Here is a 26,232-nt window from a genome sequence, read left to right on the forward strand (position 1 = left end):
ATGGACCAAGGATCACAAGTTTGAGTCTTGGGCATTACTGATTTACTATCAGCAACCAAAGTCTTGAAAGAGCACAAAATTACCCATGCTGTCTTACAAAGTCACTCTACTACCTTTGTAGAGATTTTGGCTGTCACAGGCATCTATTAGCCGTTGTATAAAAGCTGTGGATCTGGTGCTTTCCTTCAGATGTGTTTGCTTGCGATACTGTACTGGTGGCAGTTTTAAAAACAGAGACAGACACAATTTATACATTGCTATGCAATTCATATGGAGTCTTACTGAGTGAGTAGATTAATTGGTTTATCTACATTTTTGAGACATTGTGTAAAACCATGATTCTTAAATATTTTAGACTATATAACACCCATGATCAAACTAAAAAGTCAAAGTACCACCTAGGAGTCATACACAGAATTTGCAATCAAAATAAGTGTAAACAAAATGGACCAAATGTGATGTGCTATCTAACGCTGTTTGATATCTTGATGTCGATATAAAAACACAATAAATTAATGCTATTGAAATGTATACTGCATTTTTCCAATAGAAATTCTGCAAAATAACTTTTTTGGAGACAACTGTGTTTTTATCCGTCAGTGATGATATGTTTATGTCTCCAATGAAACCAGGCAAATACCTAAGACCCAGGATTTTGGGCATCCACGTTTTTGGGCATTTCACAAGCCACTAGTGACACACAAACCACTGGTGTAAAACATTAAAAAAAGAGTTTTCTTAGTATAACAGTGACCGTATAGTCCTGCTTATACTGCTTGTTGTTTAACTACAGATCTTTAAATTGTCCAAAAGCCACACAATTACCATCAGCATGCAGAGCAAGGGTATAATATGCAGCTAAAAAGAGCCGAAAACTGCGTCAGATAGTTCACGCTTTACTGCTCTGAGGAGATCAGAGGAGAACAGTTCATTCTTTTAATGCAGGGATCAGTGAGAGCAGCTCACCCAAACCCTCCACCGCTCACTTTATCTCCACTCAGGGTGGATACAGAGCACTGACAGCTGCAGGTCTCCAGCACAGCACGGCTCCACCACTCCACTGCCACTGCTCATCTAACTCTAAACCAGCACTGATCCAGTATAAACGAGGGGCTTCCACACTCATTTATACAGCGATGGAAAAAAATAAGAGACCACTTAAAGAGTTTCTTTGATTTAGATTTTACCAAATGGAAAACCTCTGGAATATAATCAAGAGGAAGATGGATGATCACAATCCATCAAACCAAGCTGAACTGCTTGAATTTTTGCACCAGGAGTGGCATAAGGTAATCCAAAAGCAGTGTGTAAGACTGGTGGAGGAGAACATGCCGAGATGCATGAAAACTGTGATTTAAAAACCAGGGTTATTCCACCAAATATTGATTTCTAAACTCTATGAGAAAAAAAAAACTTTATGAATATGAACTTGTTTAATTTAAATTAATTGAGATCTAAAAGCTCTGCATTTTTTTGGTTATTTTAGCTGTATAATGTATTGCCAGCTGTATAGTGTAGCACAGTTGTTTAGTGTGTAAGCTATAAATACAGGGTGGCATTTGTTTTTAAAAAGCCATTAATTTTAAAAGGAACAGTGAATGAATGAATGGTCAGGTGTCCCAATACTATTGTCCATGTTGTGTATTTAAAAAAAAAAAAAAAAAGGTAACCTGGCTAAATGCTAATAATAAAAATAAAGCAATTATTTTTGACATTAAATGCCTCAAGAATAACTGAAATTTCTTATGCGTCAAAACATAGAGCATCAATATTTCCTGTTAACACACAGATTCTGTATAAACGAATTAATGTGGAAACCACCTCCAGAATCCCCCAGAAACCTTACACAAATTCAAATCCCACTTCAGACCAGTTAAGTACAGAAACGCTGTTGTTTACTTCATCATGGCAGCACTGTGGGCTCAGACACACCCCCGCGCTCCTGATCAGGGAATAAAATGGAATGAAATGAAACAGTTTGTTTAATTTTTTCACGGAGGTTGGAATTGAGTTGACACCCCACAATACAGAACAGAGAACAAAACATTCTGGACCCCGGGTAATGACCCGGCTGTCCATCAGCACGAGCAGCCACGCACACGTTAACGGTGTGATGATAACGCTTTTAAAAAGCTGCACTTTTTCCATCGTGACTTCTCAGAAATCTTCACCCTCCACTGGGTTTCAGTAATCTAAGCACAAAGAAGGCCAACATGCAGAATAGAAATTTTATTAGAAATGCCTGGATGGGACTGTCCTCCTCCTTTTCTGTATATTCTGAATATGTATTATTGTTTTAGAAATATTAAATTATATGAAGCACAAAAGGATGATAGTATGAATAATATATAGAACAGTACATGCATAGAATGGTTGCACTTAAGCTTAAGTGGTTCTCGGTTCCAGGCAGTGGTAGATTGTTGATACATGGTCAGTGGCTTAAGACTGTGTTGGCTAGGCACCTGCTATGGTACCCTAGGTGGTTGCTGTGGTGTCTGAGGTGGTTGCTAGCCTGTTGCTAATTGGTTGTTGTGATGTCCAAAGTTGCTGATTGTTTGGTAAAAGTGTATTTGTATCATAATTATATCAGCCTTATTAAAAATATGGGTGCTTTAAAGGGTTCTCACCTTTATGAATGTAGTTATTTATGGAACTAACTATGATTAAATGCTTTAAAATATATTTTTAAAGGTTGTACATGTATTTTTGCCGCCATAAATCATACATCCAGTCAAAACTTTTCAGAAGAAGAGGACTATAACATTGGGTTATGATTATGATATACACTATAGGGAAAAATGATCAATATAGGGTATTAAAAAGTTAATTCTGTCTCTACTGTCCACAAAAAAAAGTGTTTTCTACATTTGATGACATTTAGTGGAATAAAACTTCCACCTCATCCTCAACTCTCCAACTTAACTCATCCCAAAAGCATTGGATGGAGCACCATCATTCCAGAGAATTAGGAACAACTTTGGGTGCAAAATAGAGGTTGTGCCCAAAAGTATTGGGACATATTGTTTAGTTGCTCAGTGTTTTAGCTTATGGTATAATAACTGTTTTGCAACAAAAAAAAGCCTTATACTTATTATATATGAACTAAAAAAAAGTACTACACTACACATATCATCGCTAATAATATTCGATAAACTATATATGATAAACCTTCTTAACTCTTAATGGAAATCTATGTAATGAGTTTATTTCAGTTAATTTTGGAGAATTTCTATTGGTCCATTCCTTAAGAAATGTTAGTATAGTTTCTGTGCACAAAGTATGTAGTAACTAAAAATCAACAAAAATGGAGATACTTGTTTTTTTTTGTTTTTTTTTACTGGACAGAAATGATATGTATACTATAATGGCATAAAAAAACACTTTAAAGTAAAAACTGCATTCTGTTCCTTTAAAGAAAAATGGAAATTCCTAGTCTTAAATGAAGCTCAGGGAGAAAGAAAAGAGCAAATGCAGGGTATAGAGGTAAAGGTTGAGGTTGTGACTTTGTCCAGCAGTCTCAGTTCAGCATGAATGATTATATAGGCTATATTATGAGAAGTCAGCTCCTGATTCTAAGTTTTAGTGCTCTAGTTTTCTTCACTCTCTCTCTATGTGGTCCAGTCCACAGAGCTGCTCAGGACCTCATGACCTCATGCGGTTGGTTTGACAGAGCTGCTAAGCCGTTGCTCTGTGTCAGCAGGGGAAACCTCTGTAAACAAATTTGATCAATGGCCTTAATTAGTTACAGCTGAACATGCAGTAGCACATCGTAAACCTGAAACCTGGCCTTCAGCATTGTTCTCTCGCCAAGAGGAGCGTTCCTTCTGATCCACGTCATCCGTCCCGTGTCCCTTCTTTCCTTCTTTCACAAGGGGAGGCTGGTATATGCTACAGCTGCAGTGTGAGGACAGTGTATGAGAGGACAGTGTATGAAGGATCCACAGCAAAAATCTTATTATTGGACCACTATATTGTTCTGCTCAGCTTTTTAGTAGAGCATGTTTTGAACCACTATATGATGTTTACAGTAAAAAGGGGTTGAACTTAATTCAGACTGATTGTGGCATCTCTACCAAACATGTTAAAAAAAATCCAGTAAATGGTATAAAATGCAATAGAGGCCACTGTGTCTTTCTGTTAGACATTTTTTGTTGTCCTCACACATGTGGAATGATGATAGAATTAATTTTGATAGAATTAATGTTGTGCATGTATTTTTTTTATATATATAATTTTATTTATTTATTTTTTTTCATTTTCTCTCCAATTTACACTGCCAATTACCAACCCACTCATTAGGACTCCCCCTATCACTAGTTATGCCCCAACACCAGAAGGTTGAAGACTAGCACATGCTTTCTCCGATACGTGTAAAGTCAAACTCCGCCTCTTTTTTAACATTGCCGAATAGCGTCACAGCACACTCAGAGGAAAGCGCAGCGACTCAATTCCGATACATCAGCTCACAGATGCCTTGTGCTGATCTACATCACCCTTTGGAGTGATGTGGGGAGAGATGGCAATCTATCCACCCAGAGAGAGCAAGACCTATTGTGCTCTCTCAGGGCTCTGGCAGCTGATGGCAGGAAGTTGTGCATATTATTTTCAGCATATTATTTTTTTATGTTATAATAAGACATAACATTATGATCACCTCCTTGTTTCTACACCAATTCTCCATTTCATTATTAGCTTCATTGTTCATATAGGCACATGTTGTAGTTCTATAATTACAGACTGTAGTCCTGTATCTATTTCTCTACATACTTAATTATCCTCCATTTAACCTGTTCAACCTGTCAGCCTAGATGATGACCAACACAGACTGTGCAGCAACAGATTCAGAGCTTTTCCTCTGACTTTACATATACAGATGTAATAGAGTGGAGGACAGTTAACACAGTGTTTAAAAACTGATCCACTCATACCAGCACAACACAAGCTAACACACCACCACCACACCAGTTAATTCTGTGCTGAGAATGATCCACCACCAAAATAATAGCTGCTCTGTGTGTTCTGATTACATCTCAAATGTTTATTTTCTTGCTCTTAACTAAAAAATGGCCCTAAACTTATTTGAAACAAAAAGAATTTTTGATTGTAACATTAATGGCCCACTCATGTGGTCTGTGCATCGTGGATGAAGCTCAGCTCTGTGGTAAAATGTTAGTTTACTCAGTCCCTCAGCTGCTCATACAGAGGTAAACATGTAAAAGCACATATACACACTCTGGGAAGCATAAATGTACAAATAGTGCGCGTAAATAGCAGAACACAATAAATACACAGCCAGGCCGAATTGTTTAATCACAGTCTATATTATTTCCGCCTGGAGACGGATTCTGAGGTGTGCTTTATTATTCCTGAGTGAAAAGTTGGAAAGATCGACCCATGCTCTCTGGAGCTGAACTTTTAAACACGCAGGAAGTCTGAGAAATTCCATTCTGCTGAGCCTCACACCACAGGATGCTGATACATCAGAGAGAAAGAGAGAGACACAGACAGAGGGAGAGAGAGAGGAAGCCACCCCTGCACTCCTGGAGTGACTGACAGGTCCAAAGATGGATCCCACTGATTACTGTGGTATTTAGGCAGGGCTTACAAAGAGTATGAGAATGATTGTGCAGTATAAATAAATCTTTCTTTCTGTTATACAGTAAAATGACCGTTCCTAAATGTTATTATATATTAATGTTATATATTAAAGGCCACATGCTGTATATGCAGCTGAAAAGATAATAAATAAATAAATTAATCAAACAGTTTACTATAGAACAAAATCCTTGTTGGGTAGATAGGTGGTGTCTTTCGTATAAGTAAACCAATCCTTTTACAAATACTCTAAGGACAAAAGTATTGCGATGCCTGCTCATTCGTGGTTTCTTCAACGTATCAAGGGTAACAAAGTGTTTGTCCTGCTTTTGTTGGAGTAACTGTTTCTACTGTACAGGAAATATAGGGATATTCTACCAAATTGTAAGGATTTGTTTGCATTCAGCAATAAGAGTGTAAGCAAGATAAAGATAAATTCATAAAATGATTGGATGGCACACAATCATTCCAGCTTTTTATTTCAGTGCTGGAGGCTTTTCTTTATTGGTTAATTTAACCCTTTAACTTATACCCTTTCAGACCCTGTGTCAGTTAAACTGGACATCATGCAGTTTCTTTTTTCAAATGTCCTTCAGAGTAGATCATAAACCAGCCAATGAAACAGTAACTTAGCCCCACCCACTGCACAAGACTATAGAACAAATGAGGAAAAGTAATACAAGCTAATTTTTACCATGATGCTTTGTGATTTAGAACACTTTTTATCATGTTTAGGATAAAAAAAATGATTTAATTGGATTTATTTTAATATATATATTATGTGGACATTACATTAAGTATATATCTACAATATATTCTGCCTGCCGTAGTTAAGCTCCTCACTTGCACACTGAAATTAATTACATTTATTAATAAATAGTGTTTCAGCCTGGGCTGCTTTTTAAACAGACGAGCCAATCCAAACAGAGGGAATTTACATATCCGTTTTATTATTATATCCGCAATATGCAATATCATATATTGCATATCTGGCATAGTTATAGAAATATTTTGTTTTAAATGTAAGACATACAGATAGATTAGTGAAGAGTGAATAGTGATGTCTGTTTATGAAAAATAAAACTTGCTAAAAGCCATTTAATGCTGTCTGATTCTGTGTCTCTGCAAAAGCTCTATAACATCCCAAAAGAAGTTTAAATAAATATAATATCCAGAGAGACTCGTTTATAAATAAAATGGGTTACTTCTTTCCAGTCCTGAAATACTTAAAATATTGGAAATATAAAAAAGTTAATACCTCTAGCTGGCTAGTTATATACTCCTAAAATCAGCTTCTAAAAGTGAATGTTAATACAGCATGGGATTACGAGCCTGTGAGCGATTTACTGCGTGCTTGTTTTAGGTGTTGGCTCTGTACGCTGTGCTGACACTGTTGTCCTTGGGATGTTTTCCTGGAAGTGATGTCACTGAAGAGATCTGCTCAACGGAGTCAGATGAAGCCAATTGAATCACAGGATAGTACTATAGTGTGCTGGGCACGTCCGTGTGTGTGTGTTTCCTGCAGGCTGGGAGGGGAAAGGCCGGAGCGGACTGACCTCCGATGAGCCTGAAAGACCTCGTTCTAATCAAGACTTCCCTTTCCTGCAGCAAACATCCACACGACCGCAGCACGCTCGCTGACTGAGGCCTGCTCTGAGGCAGGCTTAAATACCTTGTGAGGAACTCTCAGGGTCACTGAGGCCTTTACAGGTGGCCTAAAGGTTTCTAAGAAATAAAAATACATTTATTCTTTTTTTTATTAAAATAGAATCCTTATGCTTGTTGTAAAACTCTTATTTTGGTGGGGTTAACTTTTGAAACACCCAACAGACAGGGAAAGATGCACAGAGTGGGGCATTTAAGAAGCATTTATAAGATTATTATTTTGTCTCAGAATATAACACACTGTTTTGCCTTTTATAGTGAAACTTGTTGGAAAACAAAACTTCTTTTAAAGAGTGTTTCTATCCTCTCTTGGTTCTGTAGGTGTCCAATTGGAATTTTGTGTTGTTAGCATAGTTAGCTAGCTGGAGATGGTTTGGTGTTTGTGCTAGTGTTTTAGCTATTAGCACAGCATGGATGTCCCTCAACTTCACCTGCTTAACTATGTTGTGTGCTGGTTCACCTATTTGACCCTTCTTCAAGCAGTGCTTTATGTGTAATGTTAGGATTTATCTTATTTTAATGTAGCACTCAGTGTTGTTTTAGCACTGGCAAAATTGCTGTGTAAATCGCCAAATTGATCGTTATGTTTAGTCTTAAAAAGATTTTGCTAGTGGTCTACAGCAATGTTTCTCCAATTGGGGATATGACAACCTTGTGAGACTGCAATGGTGTATTAGTGGGGGTTCAAAGAAAAGTTGGGTGATATACTGTATTTTCTATATGCACTTTAGTTATGTCCATTTATCTTTAAATGATTTGGCTGATCGTAAAAACAATACAAAGTCTGCAGTTATAGGTTGCCTGGTTGTAAATAGATTTATCATTAGAAAACAATAAATACATTAAAAAGAAAGTGAAATATAATTGATTTCATTATAACATAGCAGTTGGTACATAGTAATTGATCTGTCAAGATGTTCAGTAGGGCTGCATCGATTGACTCCAAATTTCAGTGTCAATTAATCGCTAATTTGTAACTACTAGGGGTGAGCGATATGGCCCTTAAATAATATCATGATATTTCATGGTATTTTTGAGATAGCGATACTCATGACGATTTGACAAAACACTGAATTAAAAACAAATATTTCAAGAATACACTACTATTATTGCGTACAATATGATATGTTGCACCCCTAACTGATATATTAAAAAATACAAGAATTTTATCAATGATCCAGAATGTCATGATATTAATAATGCACTCCAAATATCTTCATATATCTAGGATTAAAGTAAAATAAATGATACTAAACAGATATAATCTGTCTCTAGCCGGTATATAATGGGACATAAGAACAGTGTGAAATCTCCTTTCTTAAAAATAGCAAACAAAAGGTAGTGGCTGATGATATTGTTCACAATATTTAAAAATATTGGCGAAATTATTGCGTACGATATGATATGGCACACCCCTAGTAACTACATTGTACTACATACAGTGCCATGGACAATGGGGAAGGGTGCTCATTCACTCAGTTCACACTCAGCTCAGTCACTAAAAGTGTCCAAACCCAACACGTTACATATTTACTCACTAAATATCAGAACATTTCATGTTTAAACCTCTTCTGGCCATTTAAATGGCATTTAAATCCCATTTTTTGCTGTTTTTATTGTTTTAAAGCATTAGGGAAACCTAGTAACAGGAGCCGTACCCACAGGAAGCAGAGATAGAGGATAGAAATGACAGAAATAATTATTTGTCTAATTGACTAAATATTTGGGAAATAATCATCAGAATAGGTGGAATAGGCTGCCCTGATATTCAGATAAACCATGTAAAAGCAACATCTTGCAGATCCATGAAGAAAGATCTGCTTTTTAATGTATTTTGTTGTCTGCTTTGTTTCAGTGTTGGGTTGAGGAGGGTGTGGTTCATTGGGTAGACAGAAATATCAATAAATCAATAGGCCATGGTCTGTTCCAGCCATGTTCACACACCTCTGTCCCATCTGGCTTCAGCCTAATGTTTTCTTCTCTGCTCCGACAAAAGACAGAGAGAGAGCAATGACCTAACGTTCTGAGGTCAAGGTCACTTAGCAGTGGCCAGTATTATTGGACACCTCATTCACAGCATGAGAATTACGCAATGTGCCACATTTCTCATATACGGAGTCTAACAATAAACCATGCATTGTTTAAAAAACCACAGTGCAGATTTCTAGATAAATAAGCTATCTGGACAAAAGTTTTGGGACTGCTTATTAATTTTATTTTCAGAATTTGAGCGTATTATTAAATATTATATTAAGGATTTATCATGCTTTCGTAGGAGTAACTCTTAAGTTTCCAAGTCTCTACTGTTTAGGGAAGGTTTTCTACTTTAGAGTTTAGCACATTCGCTGAGTGGATTTGATTGCTTTCATCAACAAGATTCAATGTAAATGCTATATGCGGCCACTATGATCAGGAGATTGCCTGTTCGAATCCTGTTCATTTAACTTGCCATCAGCTACCGGAGCGATGAGAGAGCACAATTGGCCTTGCTGTCTCTCTCTGGGTGGGTAGATGGCGCTCTTTCCGCACATCACTCCAAAGTGTGATGTAGATCAGTACAAGGCGTCTGTGAGCTGATGTATCAGAACCGAGTCGCTGCCCTTTCCTCCGAGTGTGCTGTGATGCTACTTGGCAATGCTGCATCAGCAGCAGTTCAAAAAGAGGCGGTGGCTGACTTCACATGTATCGGAGGAAGCATGTTCTAGTCTTCACCCCCCTGTTGTTGGGCCATCACTAGTGATGGGGGGAGTCCTAATTAGTGGGTTGGGTATTTGCCCGTGTAAATTGGACTCAAACATGTTTGTGTTTGCATTTTGCACATATGTGTCAGTAGTAGATGTCACTTAGCTGCAAAGTAGTGGAATGTATTTATTAGAAAGGGGTGTCCACAAACATTTGGTCACACTGGTTGGTGAACTAAATTAAGTTGGTCCAACATTCTCTGACCTCAAATTTAATTACAAATCTAAATTATGTCTGAATAGTTCTAAAATTGACCTTGAATACTGAGAATTTGAGACATAATTTAGTTGATATTGCCAATAACAAATAAATACATTAATTTACAAGCAAATAAACCCTTATTATCTCATTTTCTGTTTTATTCCAAAGTTACACAATTCAGGTTTCCACACTCACTCTTCTCTTACAGCCACCTAGCAGCTCTTTAAATCAGTCTAAGTATAAGAAACAGATATTTACAGCATGGAGAGAGATGGGAAAAGCATAAAACCTGTTTATTGTAAAAGTGTTGTAACAGCTCAGCAGTGTTAACTGTTAGTTTTAATAGCAGCGTGTTGGCGAGTGAGAGAGAGATGTGTTTACCTAACGATAAGACCAGATGCTGCCGCATTCCTGCAGCCGTCCCCGGGGTTCGTGACGGTAGCGGAGGGGAGGAACACTGCCGCCATTGTTCCTTCACCCACAGTCCCGCGGGGGAGTCCACGAGCCCCGCTAATATGTAGCATTCAGCAGCATCGTGGCGATGTTATCGGCTTACAATGAAGCCACAGTCCTGGTGTTCACACTGAGGCTGGCGAAGGGGATGTAGTCTAGTGTTATGGAGCTCATGGAGTGGATAGCAATAAAGCCTCAATGAACGATGAGTCAGCAAAAAGTTGCTGTATGTGGGAACTAAATGCTAATGGCTAATATGTAGGCAGCAAGCGATGGGTGCTTTCATCCATCAAGCTTCATACCTCACACCATGTTGAGTTGTTTAGTATGTCTGCCAGCGTCTTGTTGCCAAACCTCATTGGAAGTTGCATGTTGGCTGATTGGTGTGTATTATATAATACATACTGGATATATGGTATACAACACTATATTAAATATGTATATATTAAAAAAATATAGTCCACTTTGTCACACCAAAACATCTATAGGCCATGTTATACATTTCACTATGCATGTACTTTAAAAATGATAAGTTGTGCTTGCCTGGCATCAGTGTTACCACTTATTCTGCTGCTGAGATTGGCTAAATGCTACAAATACCAATCATGCACTGATTAAGAATTAGCAATCATCACTTGTGAAGGTGATACTTGTTTGAAAATGTTATTTTATGCTACGATATGAACTCAATAAATCCCCGCTGCTCATTGAGCTCCACTGGCTAATAGTTGCTGCTCGCATCAAATTCAAAACTCTTACAATCGCCTACAAGGTGATGACAGAACAGGCTCCTTCCTACCTGCACTCACTCCTGAAGGCTTACGCTACCTCCCGGCCGCTGCGCTCCTCCAATGAACGTCGCCTCGCTTTACCAAACAAACATTCACACAAAGCAATCCAGACTGTTCTCATACAGAGTTCCCCAATGGTGGAACAAACTACCTTCCACTACCAGATCAGGAGAATCTCTCACTATCTTTAATAAACTCCTGAATACAGAGCTCTTCAAAGAGCACTTACTCTCTTAACACCTCTAACACACTAACTACTTCTAACCCCATTTCCTTCTTCCCCTCCTTCACTTCTCTATCCCTTTATTTCCCTTCGACCTCCTTTAAGCCCTATCTAAAATGGGTTATCTAAATTCCTATTACTTTTGTACTTCATTATTGTAAGTCGCTTTGGACAAAAGCGTCTGAAAAAAAAAAAGTAAAGACATATTGTGAAAAATTTATATTTTTGAATGTAAAAAACAAAGTCTGGTTGAGCAATCGATTACGATTCAGTGGTGGTGATATCAACTCTTCTCTCCCTCCAGTATGGTTGTTTCTCTTTATCTGCTCCTATTCTATTGGCAGTACGTATGAGTGTGTGTGTGCATTTGCATATGCATCAGCTATGGGTGCTGAAAGTTATAGCAGCTAAATGCTTAAAGTTAAAACAAAGGTTTTTTTTAAGATGTTCCCCCTTACTTGAAAAATCTCCAATCAAAATGCTGTGAAGTTCAAGACTAGCCCAATTTCCTCTTTTGGAAGCTGATCTATAGTGTATGTTAGGGTAAAGAGAGTAAAAATGTGTATACATTTAATATTCACAAACTCCACCATGGTTTTGTTGAGGACGTTTCTGTTTCTGCAGATCAGCTGGGCGTCCACATTGAATTGCACTCGGGCATGTCCTATGGCTCGTGTTTAGATTGGCAACAGTAGGATGAGGGACCTGGTGTATCTCTGACAAACACTGAGTGTATTCTAAGTGTCATGTGGAACAGGACAGACCGGCACCGTTCCGCTCGGAGTTTCCAGCAGCAGAACAACATGCTGAAGTCTAATTTGCGACCTCCACTTAATTTTATTGCAGTGCAGCACATCGCTGTATCATCATTAGCGTTATTACATTAGTATGAGTGGTAGTTAATTGGTGGGGAATGTCTGTGTTTGCAAAGTGGTCCTCATTTTGAAAAGTGCTCTGTTTTAAAGATGCATGTTTCAAAAGCTATATAAAACACTAAATCATCAACATTAAAACTGCTGATGACTGACTGGTGATGTGAATATTTATTATGTGTTACAATTATCTTGTTCAAATGGTACCTGTCCAGGGCTGGATTCTATATATTAGGCAACAAGGGAACAGTGCATTTTTGAAAAGGATGTGTTGGAAGTGGGTCATGGATCTGAAAACTGTGTTGTCTAGATGACTGGACAGTCAGAACACCTCCAAAACATCAGGCGGGTCTATGCAGTGCCTATTAAGGGTGGCAATCACAGGGCATCTTACGATACAATATTATCATGGTATGTTGCCCGTGATAATGATATTACAATACTGTGATACTTTATATCTTACAAGACAATTCTCTACTTTATCAGTGTTACCAAGAAAGGATAAAATAGTCCTAAATAAGCAAATAGCAGGAATTATGAATTTATTGGTGTTAGTTTCACAATTCATCAACCGATCAACCAATATTCTTCACTTCAGTTTTACCCAATTCATTGGGAGTCGAGTCTTAGGAAGTGTAGAGTGTCTGTGTTTTCAGTAAATATATTGATATTTGATGCCACATATTAAAATGCTACAATTGAAACAAAACAATGTATCGCAATATTGTCAATATTATTATATTGTCCCACCCTAATGCCTACCAGTAGTGCTTTACATATAGGACAACTGATGAACTGTCTGCAGGGTCATGAGCTCACAAATGTGATCCATAGTAATTCCCACCTCACTACTTACATTTTATTTTAAGGGTCTGAGTCCATTAAAAACAATTAGCTAAAGTCTTTGGTAGTTTATATGATTACAGTAAAGTAATCTACAAGCGTTTTATGGCAAAACTAACAAAAATATGACTTTCTTTTTTATGTCCCAGGTTAGCATTGTTGGCATTGTGCAAGGTCACCATGTGTTTTGAACATCCAAACACCTTAAAACACGTCCACAGATAGAAGCCGAACAGTACTGTGTGTTATGATATATAAATATGTCTTATAATAGTTGGGGCTTAGGAATTTTTAAATGTAACACAGCATTGTACTTGGCAGATTTTCCTACCTCCAACAATCAACTTCAGTAACTGACTGTTCACTTACTGTCTAAAATAGGATGTCAATACAATAGAGAAATACTAGGGGTTTTAATGGTTTGGCTATTCAGTGTATACATACAGCTCTGGAGAAGAAATAAGAGACCACTTAAAAGTTATGAGTTTCTTTGATTTTATCTAATTTAAACCTCTGGAATATAATCAAGAGGAAGATGGATGATCACAAGCAATTAAATCAAGCTGACCTGCTTTTTTTACACCAGGAGTGGCATAAAGTTATCCAAAAGCAGTGCGTAAGACTGGTGGAGGAAAACATGCCAAAATGCATTAAAACTGTGATTAAAAAACAGTTATTTCACCAAATATTTATTTCTGAACTTGTTTTCTTTGCATTATTTAAGGTCTGAAATATATGCATTCTTTTTGTTATTTCCGCCTTTTCTCATTTTCTGCAAATAAATTCTCTAAATGACAATATTTTTATTTGGAATTTGGGAGAAATGTTGTCTGTAGTTTATAGAATAAAGCAACAATGTTCATTTTACTCAAACATACACCTATAAATAGCAAAATAAGAGAAACTGATTCAGAAACTGAATTGGAAGTGGTTTCTTATTTTTTTTCCAGAACTGTATGTGACATTCAGTGTATTCTCTGACATTATACAACATCAAAGCTGGGCATAAGTTGCAGGGAGTGGTTCTGCAGCAGTAATGCATGAGCTTCCTCAGGGCGTTGGCACATGTGGAACATGTATATGTAAACAGAATGGACAGATGCCTGGTCAGCACATTTCAGACTGAGTGTGGGTTCTGGCTGTATGTGATGAATGAGATCACAGTTTTGTTCCTCAGTCACTCAGTTGTACTCAGGGCCCCATATCAACACATCAGTCTTCATTCAGACCCACAGAGCTCACTCCTTCAGTCCAGCTGAAATGCTGCTTACAGTGCAGGCAGGGAAGAGCTGAGGACAAATGGAAATGTTCCCAGTGGACAGAACCATCCTATATACCGTAGATATTATGGTACAATACATTTAATGCTGAACATGTGGTAAATAGTGAGAATAAATTTGATAAATTTACACATACCGAACTGAAAAAAAGCTATTAGATTTATTACTAAGGTGTGTTTTCTGATCATCATTAATGCTGTGATATTTCATATGGCTGTTGTAGTTCATTTCCTTCCACCGTGGCCTATCCATTTGGTTTCAGACATCCAGGAACAGACCAAATAGCCTGCTACAGACTGATCTGTCAAAATTGTGGACATGGGCCAAAACAGCCCATTTTGAATTATTCTATACATAGAAACTGCAAAAAACACCATGCTCTGGTGTGATCCCATTTATGGATTTAATCATTCAATCATTTTTCCGACTTCAATCATTATTCCAGTCTAAAAACAGCCCACTTGGAATTCGTCCACACATGGAAACTTAAAAAAAAAATTGGCATGGTTGTGATGTCATTTAAACATGTAATTATTCAATTTTCCCTTTTTTAGCCAGTTAAATAAGCCTAGTGCAAAGAGTACTCTAAACCAGATTTGAGTGTGTGGGCCAAAACAGTCCAATTTAAATTCATTCATATATTTAAATGGCAAAAAACACACTGCCTGGATTGGTTCATGGTTATGGTGTCATTTAATCATTTAATAATTTGGTAATTTAATAGTTTCAGACATATTTCAGTCGAGTTTGTCTGATTTATCAAAATTGAGGGAGTGGTCCTAATAAACACACAATTCCAAAACTGCAACAAAACTACCGACTTGGGATAAATCTTGGTTGTGATGTTACTTGGTTATTTTCATTATTTCTTCCTGTCTAGTAGCTGCTCAAGATAATTTCCTACGTCAACTTGAGTGAGTGGACCAAATCAACACATTTGGGATTTGTCTGTTTATAAAAATGACAAACACACACTACCTGAATTTATTCACTGTTGTGATGTCATTTAGACATTTAATAATGTAGTCATTTAATTGTATTACCAATTTTGTCCAATCCAGTAACTACACAGCTACATGCTGTCTGTTACATCAAATTTGAGGGAGTGGGCCTAAACACTGTATTTAGAATTCATCCATACATAAAAATGGAAAAAACAGCCTGCTTTAGACAGTCTGCTATGTCAGACGTGCGTGAGTGGGCCGAAACTGCGGCTATGAATGATTTGTGAGTGTGATGTTATTTAATCATTTGATTATTCTGTCGGTTTCCTGGTTACTTTGAGTCAAATAACTCTAAAACTAAATCTGCTGCACTACAGTTTTTTAGTGAGTGGGCCTTAGTAGCACATTCAGATTTTCTCAGTGTATGGAAACCGCAGAAGAAACCTGCTTGGAATGAATCACGGTTATGATGTCGGCCATTTGTTTTCCTGACTTCTTCCGTTCCAAGAACTTTACATGCTACAGACCGTGTGCTATGTCAGGTTCAGTGAGTGGGCCAAAACGGTCTGTTTGGAATTTGTCCATTTATAAAAACTGCAAAAAAAAAAAAACAACAAAAAAAAACATTGTGCTTAGAATGAATCATTATTGGACTGATTAATGGTTGTGATGTAATTTAAATAATTTATAATTTTTCATTCATTTTCCCAACTTCTTCTTCCTCTTTAACTCCAGTAACTCTTATACAAACCATCTGCTACTAGAACTCAGAGTGAGTGGGCCTAAACAGACTCTTTGGAATTTGTCTGTACATGGAAACTACAAAAAACAGTGGGATTAATCATAGTTGTGATATCATTTATCATTTATTTATTCAACTGTGATCAGACCATCTTCTTGTGTGAATGGGCTAAAACATCAGATTTAACTGAATGGGCCAAAGCTACAAAGTAACTGGAGCAATGCAAATATTTTCACCTTTTTGGAATTTCTCAATGCATGGCCAATCCAGGAAGATGGAGTTTTTAAATGCCTCATTGTCACTGCTGGAAGAGTAGTCCAATAACACTATACTGTGGGCAGCGTTCTGTGATCATTTGTGTTGGTCATCTGGACTTCCATAACTAGATAGGAATGTCTGATATGGAAAAACATAATATTCATTCATTTTTCACACAATTTTTAGGCTCTTTAAACATAAGCGTGATTACCCATGCTGCACATTTGTCTGGCTGGTTGGTTTATATTTGCTTTGCTTTGTTCTGATTGGAGGCTTGTCGTCCGTTTGGCCCCGTGCCCTCTGGCCACTCTCACTGGCAGATGTGCTCTTCCTCTGTTTGTTGATATTCTTTTGTTTTGGGCAGGGCTGTCAGTTATAGTGACCCCTGTAGCTCACCCAGTACATCCCACCCCACCCCTTTACACTCCCTCCCTCTCTCTCTCTTTCTCTATCCCTCTCCCTCCCTCTTTGTCTCATGTACTCTCTCTGTATGGCATCATCAGAAAAGACTCAGCACCAGTCATGCAGAATGTGGTTTATACTAATTAATAATAATACTTATCAGACTCGCTTCAGTAGCTGGATCACCTGTCAGGTACTGAGAGTTTTTAGTGAACTGGGAAAATCTGCTTTTAGCTATAGAAGCTGGAATTCACTACAGGAATCATTAAAGCTCAGCTCGCTGGGATCACTGAATCCTTTTTTAACTATTAGTTTCTAATCACCATCAGAAAGCCTGTGACTGTTTTAAATTATAATTTTTCTATTAATTTTTAATTTATTAATTTATTGTAATTTATTTGTTACTTTTATTATTTTTTTTTATTCTAATGTTTTACATTTTCATTCTTGTTCTTAGTTCTATTATTCATCTTATCATTTCTTATCATTCCTAACATTTTATTTTAATTTTACAATTATCTTTTTACTTATTTTATATTTTTTTGCTTTTTATGTGTCAATTAGTTTTTTATGGCATTTTAGAATTTTCTGTTTTACATATATATATCTTATTTATATATATTAAATGTGGATTTAAAGTTAATACTTTATTATTAAATGTTTTGAATCCCTTTGATGATGTATATGCTCGACAACATTGTAAAAGAGGGTCACCCTCAATGTTTTTCCTAAGTGAAAATAAAGGTTGATTGATTGATTGATTGATACTTTGCAACCGGAGTTGGAATTGTCTTTGGCCTGATTTCCATATTATACTTAGCAACCAGGGTTTTGGCACAAGCGGTTCAAGCCGATTCCCATTTTATATTTGGGATGATTGTGATATAATACGAAGCAACCGGTATGTTGGCACAAGTGACTCGGGTCCATTCCCATATTATATCCAGCAACTGGGGTGTTGGTACAAGTGGCTTGGGCCGTTTACCATATTATACTTGGCAACTGGAGTTTTGGCTCATGCATCAGGGTTAGATTTAAATTGGAATCAGGCTGATCCACCTCAGAAATGTCCTGAGTGATCTGGTTTCCTCAGTCTCTGTCTCTCTCGCTCTCTTACACCTCAGATAGCCAATAGACCTGGACGGCTAATCCTGACCATCCTGTCATATTTCATGTGCAGAGGTCAGCCAGGAAAGACGCTGGAGGCGGGAGAACAATTGGACGAGATGCTTACGTCTATGCGGGGATAAGGAATGCAATAACAGGAAAATTGCTGGGATTATAAATAAACTCTCCTATGTGTGCATGCATGTGAACCGGCAGGCCTAGGGTGGGGCAGGGCGGCCCAGGATAAACAGGATAGTCCACAGTCCACCTGCTTTATGCGACAAATTTATTTCAATTTGTGGTGAAAGTGCCAGCTGCTTGACGGTGTATTAGACAGCAGAAGCCAATGAAATGTCAGTGATCGGTTTAGCATCTGTCTGAGGAGTGCAGATGAGTTTTGCAGTGTAAGTCGGGGGTCGTTGAGGCAGAATGAAGGTCTGAAACTGTCTGAAAGGTCATGCAGTTGATTTGAAAGAGTTTCCTAAGTTCCTAGAGCTTCTGGAGTATCCCCATCTTTCAAATGTTGCTGTCTTCCGTGGTACCTGATTCATCTAATCAACACAGTGTTCATCAGTTGAAGTGTGTGAACTAGTGAAACAGTGAAAATGCTTAAATCATATGGGTAGAGATTCTCAGAGATAATGGTTGAGAACCACAAATCTTAATGATCTTAAAGATCTAAAACTTCCACAATACAAAGTTGGGAACCCTTGATCTAAATGACAAGATTTAAAAACTCTATTATCCAGATTTGAGAACTGCTTACCTTATTAAGGAGATCAAAAAACTCAATGACTAGAGTTAAGAACCAATAATCTAAATTAAAAGGTCTAAAAAACTGTATGACCAAAGTTGACAACTTCTGATTTTAATGTCTAGACCTAAAACGGCATTATATAGAATTGAGAACCACTGATCTTAAAGCAACAGTAAGTATGTTTGTGGTAATAATGTGTAATTGCACAGATAATGTGGTAGTGAGAAGATCTAAAATAACTAAATTTTACACCTTTTTCTCCTTTCTTGTTCTGTAGATGAGCGTGAGGCGGTGCAGAAGAAGACCTTCACGAAATGGGTCAACTCACACCTGGCCCGAGTTTCCTGCCGCATCACAGACCTGTACATGGACCTGCGGGATGGACGCATGCTCATCAAGCTGCTGGAGGTGCTCTCTGGAGAAAGACTGGTAAGTCCTGTGGTGGTTTCAGAACCTCACTTAGTTTAGATGAGATCTCCCAGAACATGTGATTTAATTGTCTTTCAGGTCTTTTGTTTCTTTAGTATCTGCAGTTGCTGCACTTTTTTCAGTGTTTAAGGATCAGGACCCCCGGTAGCATCACGCTGACGTCATCCTGAACAAAATTAAACTCTGATCTACATAATCACAGTGCTGTCAGCAGCAAGAGCAGTCATTAACAGTAACACGGGGACGAGGGGCTTCTGGTGACTACATTGTTCCCACAGATTCATGCTTAAGTCATCTAAGTAGCCTCACTATGCTTTTCTGTTCTACACAATGAGACAGATTTCTCCAGAGCTGGAAATTTGTCCAGCTACTAAACCCTTAGAAGTTTAGTTATCACCACACTTGTAGTCAATACCGCCTTTTTTTTCAGTCGTAGACCAAGTTAAAAGCTCCCAATTTGTAGTGAATCATGCACATGGTCATTGTAGCCAATCAGTCCTGCTGATAATACATTGGACTTTATGTCAAGATGTTTGGAATGCATCTAATGAATGCATTTATTATGTTACATTACGTTACATCAATTGCTGACACAGATGTGGAGTTAAAGGAGAAATCCGGTGGAAAATTGACTTTCTGTGTTGTAAAACACGATAAAAAGTACTTACCTTTGTTGAATAACCCACTTCCGTTCTCCCACAGCTTTCCGAGATCCAGTAATTTAAGGTAAAGGTAAAAGTAAAAAATGGCGGCTCCCAAAGTTTAGATTACGCTATGGGTTGCAAACAGGGTTTTAATAAGCTTCTTGTGCACTTTTAAAGTTATTAATGCCTCATTTTAAATGTCAGAGCTCTCCCGATTCTACCAATGAGGTGCTGGTGCTACTTTGAGCCTGAATAACAGTGTAAAAAGTTAAGCAAAAATATGCCCCATATCATCCATTCTAAAGCATGTTTGGACAAACTTTAAAAAATCACTGGATCTCAGGAGCTGCGGCACAGCTGAGATGGGCTATTTAACAAAGGTAACTACTCTTTATTAAGTTTTATTACACTCAAATCAATTCTCCTTTAAGGTCTAGTCCTTATAGAGAGGCATTGCCAATAGAATGGGATTATCTGAAGCAGATAAACATAATCTATTTGCACCAAGCCTAATGCCTAAAACTATTTCTAATAACTTTGATTTCAGAAGAAAGAGTGATTGAAAAGATTACCAAATACGTCAAAACCTTTTAAAGTCTTGCTTCTCATAAGTTTCTTTAAACACTGCTCATTATTCTGCTGTAATCTTAGCTGATGGTCACAGATCAGTGTTTAAGAGATAGTGGTACATTCCTAACTTCTTATCTATATTATGATTCAGCTGATAACACTGGAGTTATTGGAGATTTTCCCATAGTACTTAAGTGTAATTATACAATTTCACAATTATTGTACTCTGTATATTGAGTACATAAGGATTTATGCATTTAAATTATCTAAAAATTAATTTGAGTGGAATGAGGAAGAAATAGTAGCAGAAATCTGCAGCCGCTGAGTATGACTGTAACTGTAGAGCTGCTAGCGTGTGCGTGTGCGTGCGCGTGCGCGCGTGTGTGTACTCTTCAGCCACGTGTAACCGTAGCATGCTCTATTCACACCAACTTTCACTATTGACCCCAAGGCTCCTGATAAGATATCTGCCCTCCCTGGCAAACACAGCTACAACAGAGGAAACACAGTATCCAGACACGGCCTCAGAGCCGCTGTCCAAGGCTACTCTCAGCAGCACTCCCTAAAGATGTCCGGATTAGACCTTAACCCCGTCTTACCTAGCGTGACATTGCAGACATTGATTACACTTATTATGGTAAAAAAAAAAAAAAAAAAAGTATGGAATTTTTTTTTAACTTAAGTATAATAAAATATAGGGCGGCGCAGTGGGTAACACTTCCGCCTCACAGCAAGACGGCCTGGGTTCGATTCCCGGCTGGGGCAACCCGAGTCTTTCTGTGTGGAGTTTGCACGTTCTCCCCGTGTCTGCGTGGGTTTCCTCCGGGTTCCTCCGGTTTCCTCCCACAGTCCAAAGACGGCACGTTCAGGCTAATTGGAACTTGATTGAAATTGCCCCTTAGGTGTGAGTGTCTGTCTGTGTCCGTCTGCCCTGCGATGGATTGGCGGCCTGTCCAGGGTGTATCCTGCCTTCCGCCCGATGCCTGCTGGGATAGGCTCCAGCCCCCCCCCCCCCCCCGCGACCCTTCACAGATTAAGCGGTTGACAATGAGATGAGATGAGATTATAAAATATAATGTTTTTTGTTCTGCTCAGCTTCATTTAATTTAATTAATCTTAAATTTATTCCAGTGTTTCCATTCTATAAAAAAAAAGAAAAAAGAAAAAAATTAGGTGCCAATAAAAAATGCATGCCATGCAAGAGTTCGGGTTCTGTGCTGGCTTTATTATTGGATGCACTGTAGACCCTGTTTTGATTGTGCTCACACTGAAGTTATCGTCTCCATGAGCATCATAATGCACTTGGCCAGAAGGAGAAATATATTTGAAGTCACGGGCCACAGACTCTGTGATAAAACAAATAATGAAATATACCACTTTAAATAATACTTTTTCCTGATTAATTCATTTATACACCATTTTACTTCACTTACTATCTTTATATTTGACAGTGTTGTGTAAACTAAGATTTTTCAAATTGATGTTTAATTTTATGATGTCTCTTAATATTAAACTCCTTAATTACGGCAACTTTTAGACTCTTTGGCCCATTTTTCTATTCTAGAATTGCGCACTCTCTCCGCTTTTAGACTCTTTGCCCCGATTTTCTGCGCTAGAACTGCGCACCCTCTCCACTTTTAGACTCTTTGGCCCGTTTTTCTCTGCGCTAGAAATGCGCACTCTCTCCGTTTTTAGACTCTTTGGCCCGTTTCTGACACCTAGCGTTCAAACTTTGAATCTCACATTATAAAAACCTGATTAACAGCGGGCCAACGTTCATTCTATTTCTAAAATACCTCTGGCCGTAATTTGGACACCCCTGATCTACATGAACCGCATTACAGGCAAACCATATGTATTAACTGTGAGACCACACCATTGATTTAATTCACAAACTTTAAAACACCAGATGTAAACAGCTATGGCAATGCATGGCAATACCAGGTGTGAACAGCAGCTTGATTTCTGGCCACAATAGTGCACATATTTACTGTGGATCTTGTTACCTAATTAGATAATATCTCAGTGTGTTTCAGTAGCACAGATTTTATAACCTCTTTCTTAATACGGGTACCTCTAAAAGCACTGCTAACTGACAGGGACTGTATTACTGTGAACAGAAGAATACACAGGCAATTCATTAAAAATCCAGCTCCTGGGTTTATTTTAGCTAAGAGGAGGGCAGGTCTGGACCTATAGCAACACCACCGCTCCTGAGCGTCAGTGTGAGCAGTGTTTAATGAACGCTCAGTGAATTAGAGATGAAATCTGAGTACACAGATCAGAGATCAGAGCAGAGGAGGGAGGAAATGTTGCATTCAGAAGACACGTGTAAACTAGTCGGCCTCAGGTGAATGGGTTTGGCTGACTGTGATATCAGACCCAGACCTTGAAGGTGAGCTGACAGCAGCCTTTGCTGGAACTGACAGCGACAGTGACAGTTGGCCAATTGGCTCGTTCAGTCAGTGGCTTCTGTTACATGTTCTGTCACCAGAGATTCACTATGCATGACTGGGCTTTGTTTGCTCAATGGCCAGGCCAGAAAATAGCCAAATAGAAATACGTTTCTGAATCAGTTTCTCTGATTTTGCTATTTATAGGTATATGTTTGAGTAAAATAAACATTGTTGCTTTATTCTATAAACTACAGACAACTTTTCTCCCAGATTCCAAATAAAAATATTGTCATTTAGAGCATTTATTTGCAGAAAATGATAAATGGCTGAAATAACAATAAAGATGCAGAGCTTTCAGACCTCAAATAATGCAAAGAAAACAAGTTCATATTCATGAAGTTTTACGAGTTCAGAAATCAATATTTGGTGGAATTACCCTGGTTTTTAATCACAGTTTTCATGCATCATGGCATCATGTTCTCCTCCACCAGTCTTACACACTGCTTTTGGATAACTTTATGCCACTCCTGGTTCAAAAAACTCAAACAGTTCAGTTTGGTTTGATGGCTTGTGATCCTCCATCTTTCTCTTGATTATATTCCAGAGGTTTTCAATTTGACAAAATCAAAGAAACTCATCATTTTTAAGTGGTGTCTTATTTTTTTTTCAGAGGTGTGTATGCTTGGACCCTGCTATATTACTATTTCTACTAATATTACTATTTAGCTGTAAGTGGCAATTCCTTGGTCCAAACATAATTTAGACCAGTGACCCACAGTATGTCAATATGGGACCATCCCTGAGACAGAAGCCACATTATGCGTAGTTTATTTACATAAATATGTGTAGTTTAAAATGTTGGTCCCTGACTTTTTGTCAGTCATTCTGGACATAGTTTGAGAGGGAGGAGGGGATAGATGCTCATTAGTGGTCTCTCTGCTGAATGAATGAAAAGTGAGGGATGGGTGGATCTGTGTCGGCTTGTCCAGTCTCTGTAGAAACGTATTGAAAATACAATAGGTTATTATAGATTGTCTGGAGCAGATAAACATAAAGCTACAGTGCTGGCACTATGCCTGATGCTCGGTGTGGGGCTACAGGCTATAAATAAACTCCCACAGTATTGAGTTGTGGAGCTGTAAAGGAACTGGGTTTTCTGGAATGAAGGTACTTTTGTCCAATTTTCACTTTTAGATGGGACGAAGTGGGTAGGGCTGCAAAGATTATTCAATATAAATTTAAATTTGTCGACTACAAATTTAATTATCGACTAATCGTTAATTTTTAACAGTATCACAATACACAAAGTGCTGGGGACAGAAGTGCAATGGGAGATGGGTAAATGTCTCACTCACACAGTTTATACTCAAGTCCAAAAGTGCCCAAACTCAACAGATTATATATTTAATCACTAAATATCAGTACTTTCCATGTCTAAACAACATCTAGACATTTAAATGGCTTTTAAATCTCATGTTCAGCTGTTTTGATCACTTTTAGAGATGGAGGACCTGGCAGAAATAATCGTTGACTAATCGACTAATAGAAAAAATAACCATCAGATTAGTTGACTACCAAAATAATAATTTGTTGCAGCCCTAAAGGTGGGTGATTATCATTGAACAACATTCTAACCTATGTAATACTAGTTTTCGTTCCTTAATGTAAAGAAATCCTCACAGTAATGCTGCTTCAAAATCAAGCAAAAGGCTTTCCTCAGATAGTAGAGACAGTTGCTCCAACAAAAGCAAGATAAACTCATTTTAAATGACATGAGCAGGTGTCCCAATACTTTTGTCCATTTAGTGTGCGGTAACTGGTGCTATATGCAAAGATAACACAAATGCAATAAATGCACATCCATTGTATGTAAACACATTGGTGGACAGATTGGCTGTCACTCGTTCTTCCTCCTGGCAGCTTTGATGATGTAAGAGTTTCACAGAAAAGTGCTGATGTCATTATAGCACTCCATTCTGCTCTTTGCCTGCTGTGTGTGTGTGTGCGCTTGTGATCTGCATCTCAAAGAGCCGCAATGCCACTGCAGTGTGTGTGCACGTTAGTGTGTGTCCGCAAGAGACCTCGGAGAGGACCGTACCACCTCCACCTCTCGGGAGGGGGATACACACTTAAACCCCCTACTCTTATTAAGGCCCGTCTAGCCGTCTCACTCCTCAGCAGACGCCTCACCCGGAGCCCCCCCGAGGGATCAGGTGGTGTCTCGGTCCTCTCCTAAAGCCTGATGGAGTATTTGGTGCTCCAGAGGCTTGGGCGTCTACTTCCCTTTCCCAGCCTCATCCATTATTACATTCCGTCTGTCCTCAGACTCAGCCGCCACACCTCGGTACAAAGTCTGCTCACACATCATGTCCCAGGGCATTAGAGTGTACTGGCAGCCGGTTACTCATTTACTCACAGTGAACGATGGAATCCTTTAAAAACACTGGAATGTTTTACCGCATAAAGGCCGGGCACAAAATAGTGCTAGTATTAGCATTTGATGATATTACACTTACCATAAATATAATATAATGGATTTATAGAAACACAGTGTACCCATTGCTTTTGTTGGAGTAATTATTGTCCTCTATTGTCCAGGCAAGACTCTCTACTAGACTAGTCCTCACTCTCCCAGTGTTGAGACATTGCATTGCAGAGCATTGCAAGTGATGGTAGAAGTCCTATGAGTGGGTAAGGTAAATTAGCTCAGCTAAAATCAAGAGGAAAAAGAAAAAAAATAATTTCTGGTTGAAGTAATGCTTCTAATCTATCAATTACATTGAGATTTGCTGAATCTGACCTCTTCAAAGTAATAGATTGGGCATCCCTTAATAGACTAAACCAGTGGTCTACCACCATACTAGTGTTCGTCTACTAGACTTTGGAGCATTGCTGTGAGAAATAGATTGCGTTTAATTACAAGAGCATTAGACAGGATGTTGGATGCTCAGGATCCCACCTTATCACCAACTTTCCAATCATAAAAATACTAAATGGTGCACAATTATACAGTAGTACTGCTGCACAGCTCAAGGTTTGGAGGGTCTATACTGCTCTAGCACACACCTGAGTATGTTGGCTGGTCTTTTTTTTTTTCTATTTTTCTATTTTATGGAATATGCCATTGAGTGTAGTGTTTAGAGATAAGGTCCACTTTTTTTCTAAGAAACTGAGCCTATGATGATAGATTATTTTTTATGTTAAGTAATGTGCATGCATTGTTGTCACAGCCAAGACACAAGGACTACTGTTACAGGCCACAAGACATGAGGCCAAACTAGGAAACACACTGGGTGGAACAAACAAGAGTGGGGGCTT

The 26,232-nt window shown here is 38.2% G+C and overlaps 1 protein-coding gene across 2 annotated transcripts in view; it reads left to right on the plus strand.

Moving 5' to 3' along the window:
* sptbn1 (spectrin, beta, non-erythrocytic 1) overlaps window positions 1–26,232 on the plus strand; it is a 125,476-nt gene that overhangs the window by 66,135 nt on the left and 33,109 nt on the right. For both annotated transcript variants that reach the window (XM_007231774.4, XM_007231775.4), the window contains one exon: window positions 19,153–19,304. In XM_007231774.4, coding sequence (XP_007231836.3) covers window positions 19,153–19,304 — 152 coding nt within the window. The remainder of the gene's footprint in view (window positions 1–19,152; window positions 19,305–26,232) is intronic.

The sequence above is a fragment of the Astyanax mexicanus genome, chromosome 16 (assembly GCF_023375975.1).
Source record: "Astyanax mexicanus isolate ESR-SI-001 chromosome 16, AstMex3_surface, whole genome shotgun sequence".
In the NCBI taxonomy this organism is placed as follows: Eukaryota; Metazoa; Chordata; class Actinopteri; order Characiformes; family Acestrorhamphidae; genus Astyanax; species Astyanax mexicanus.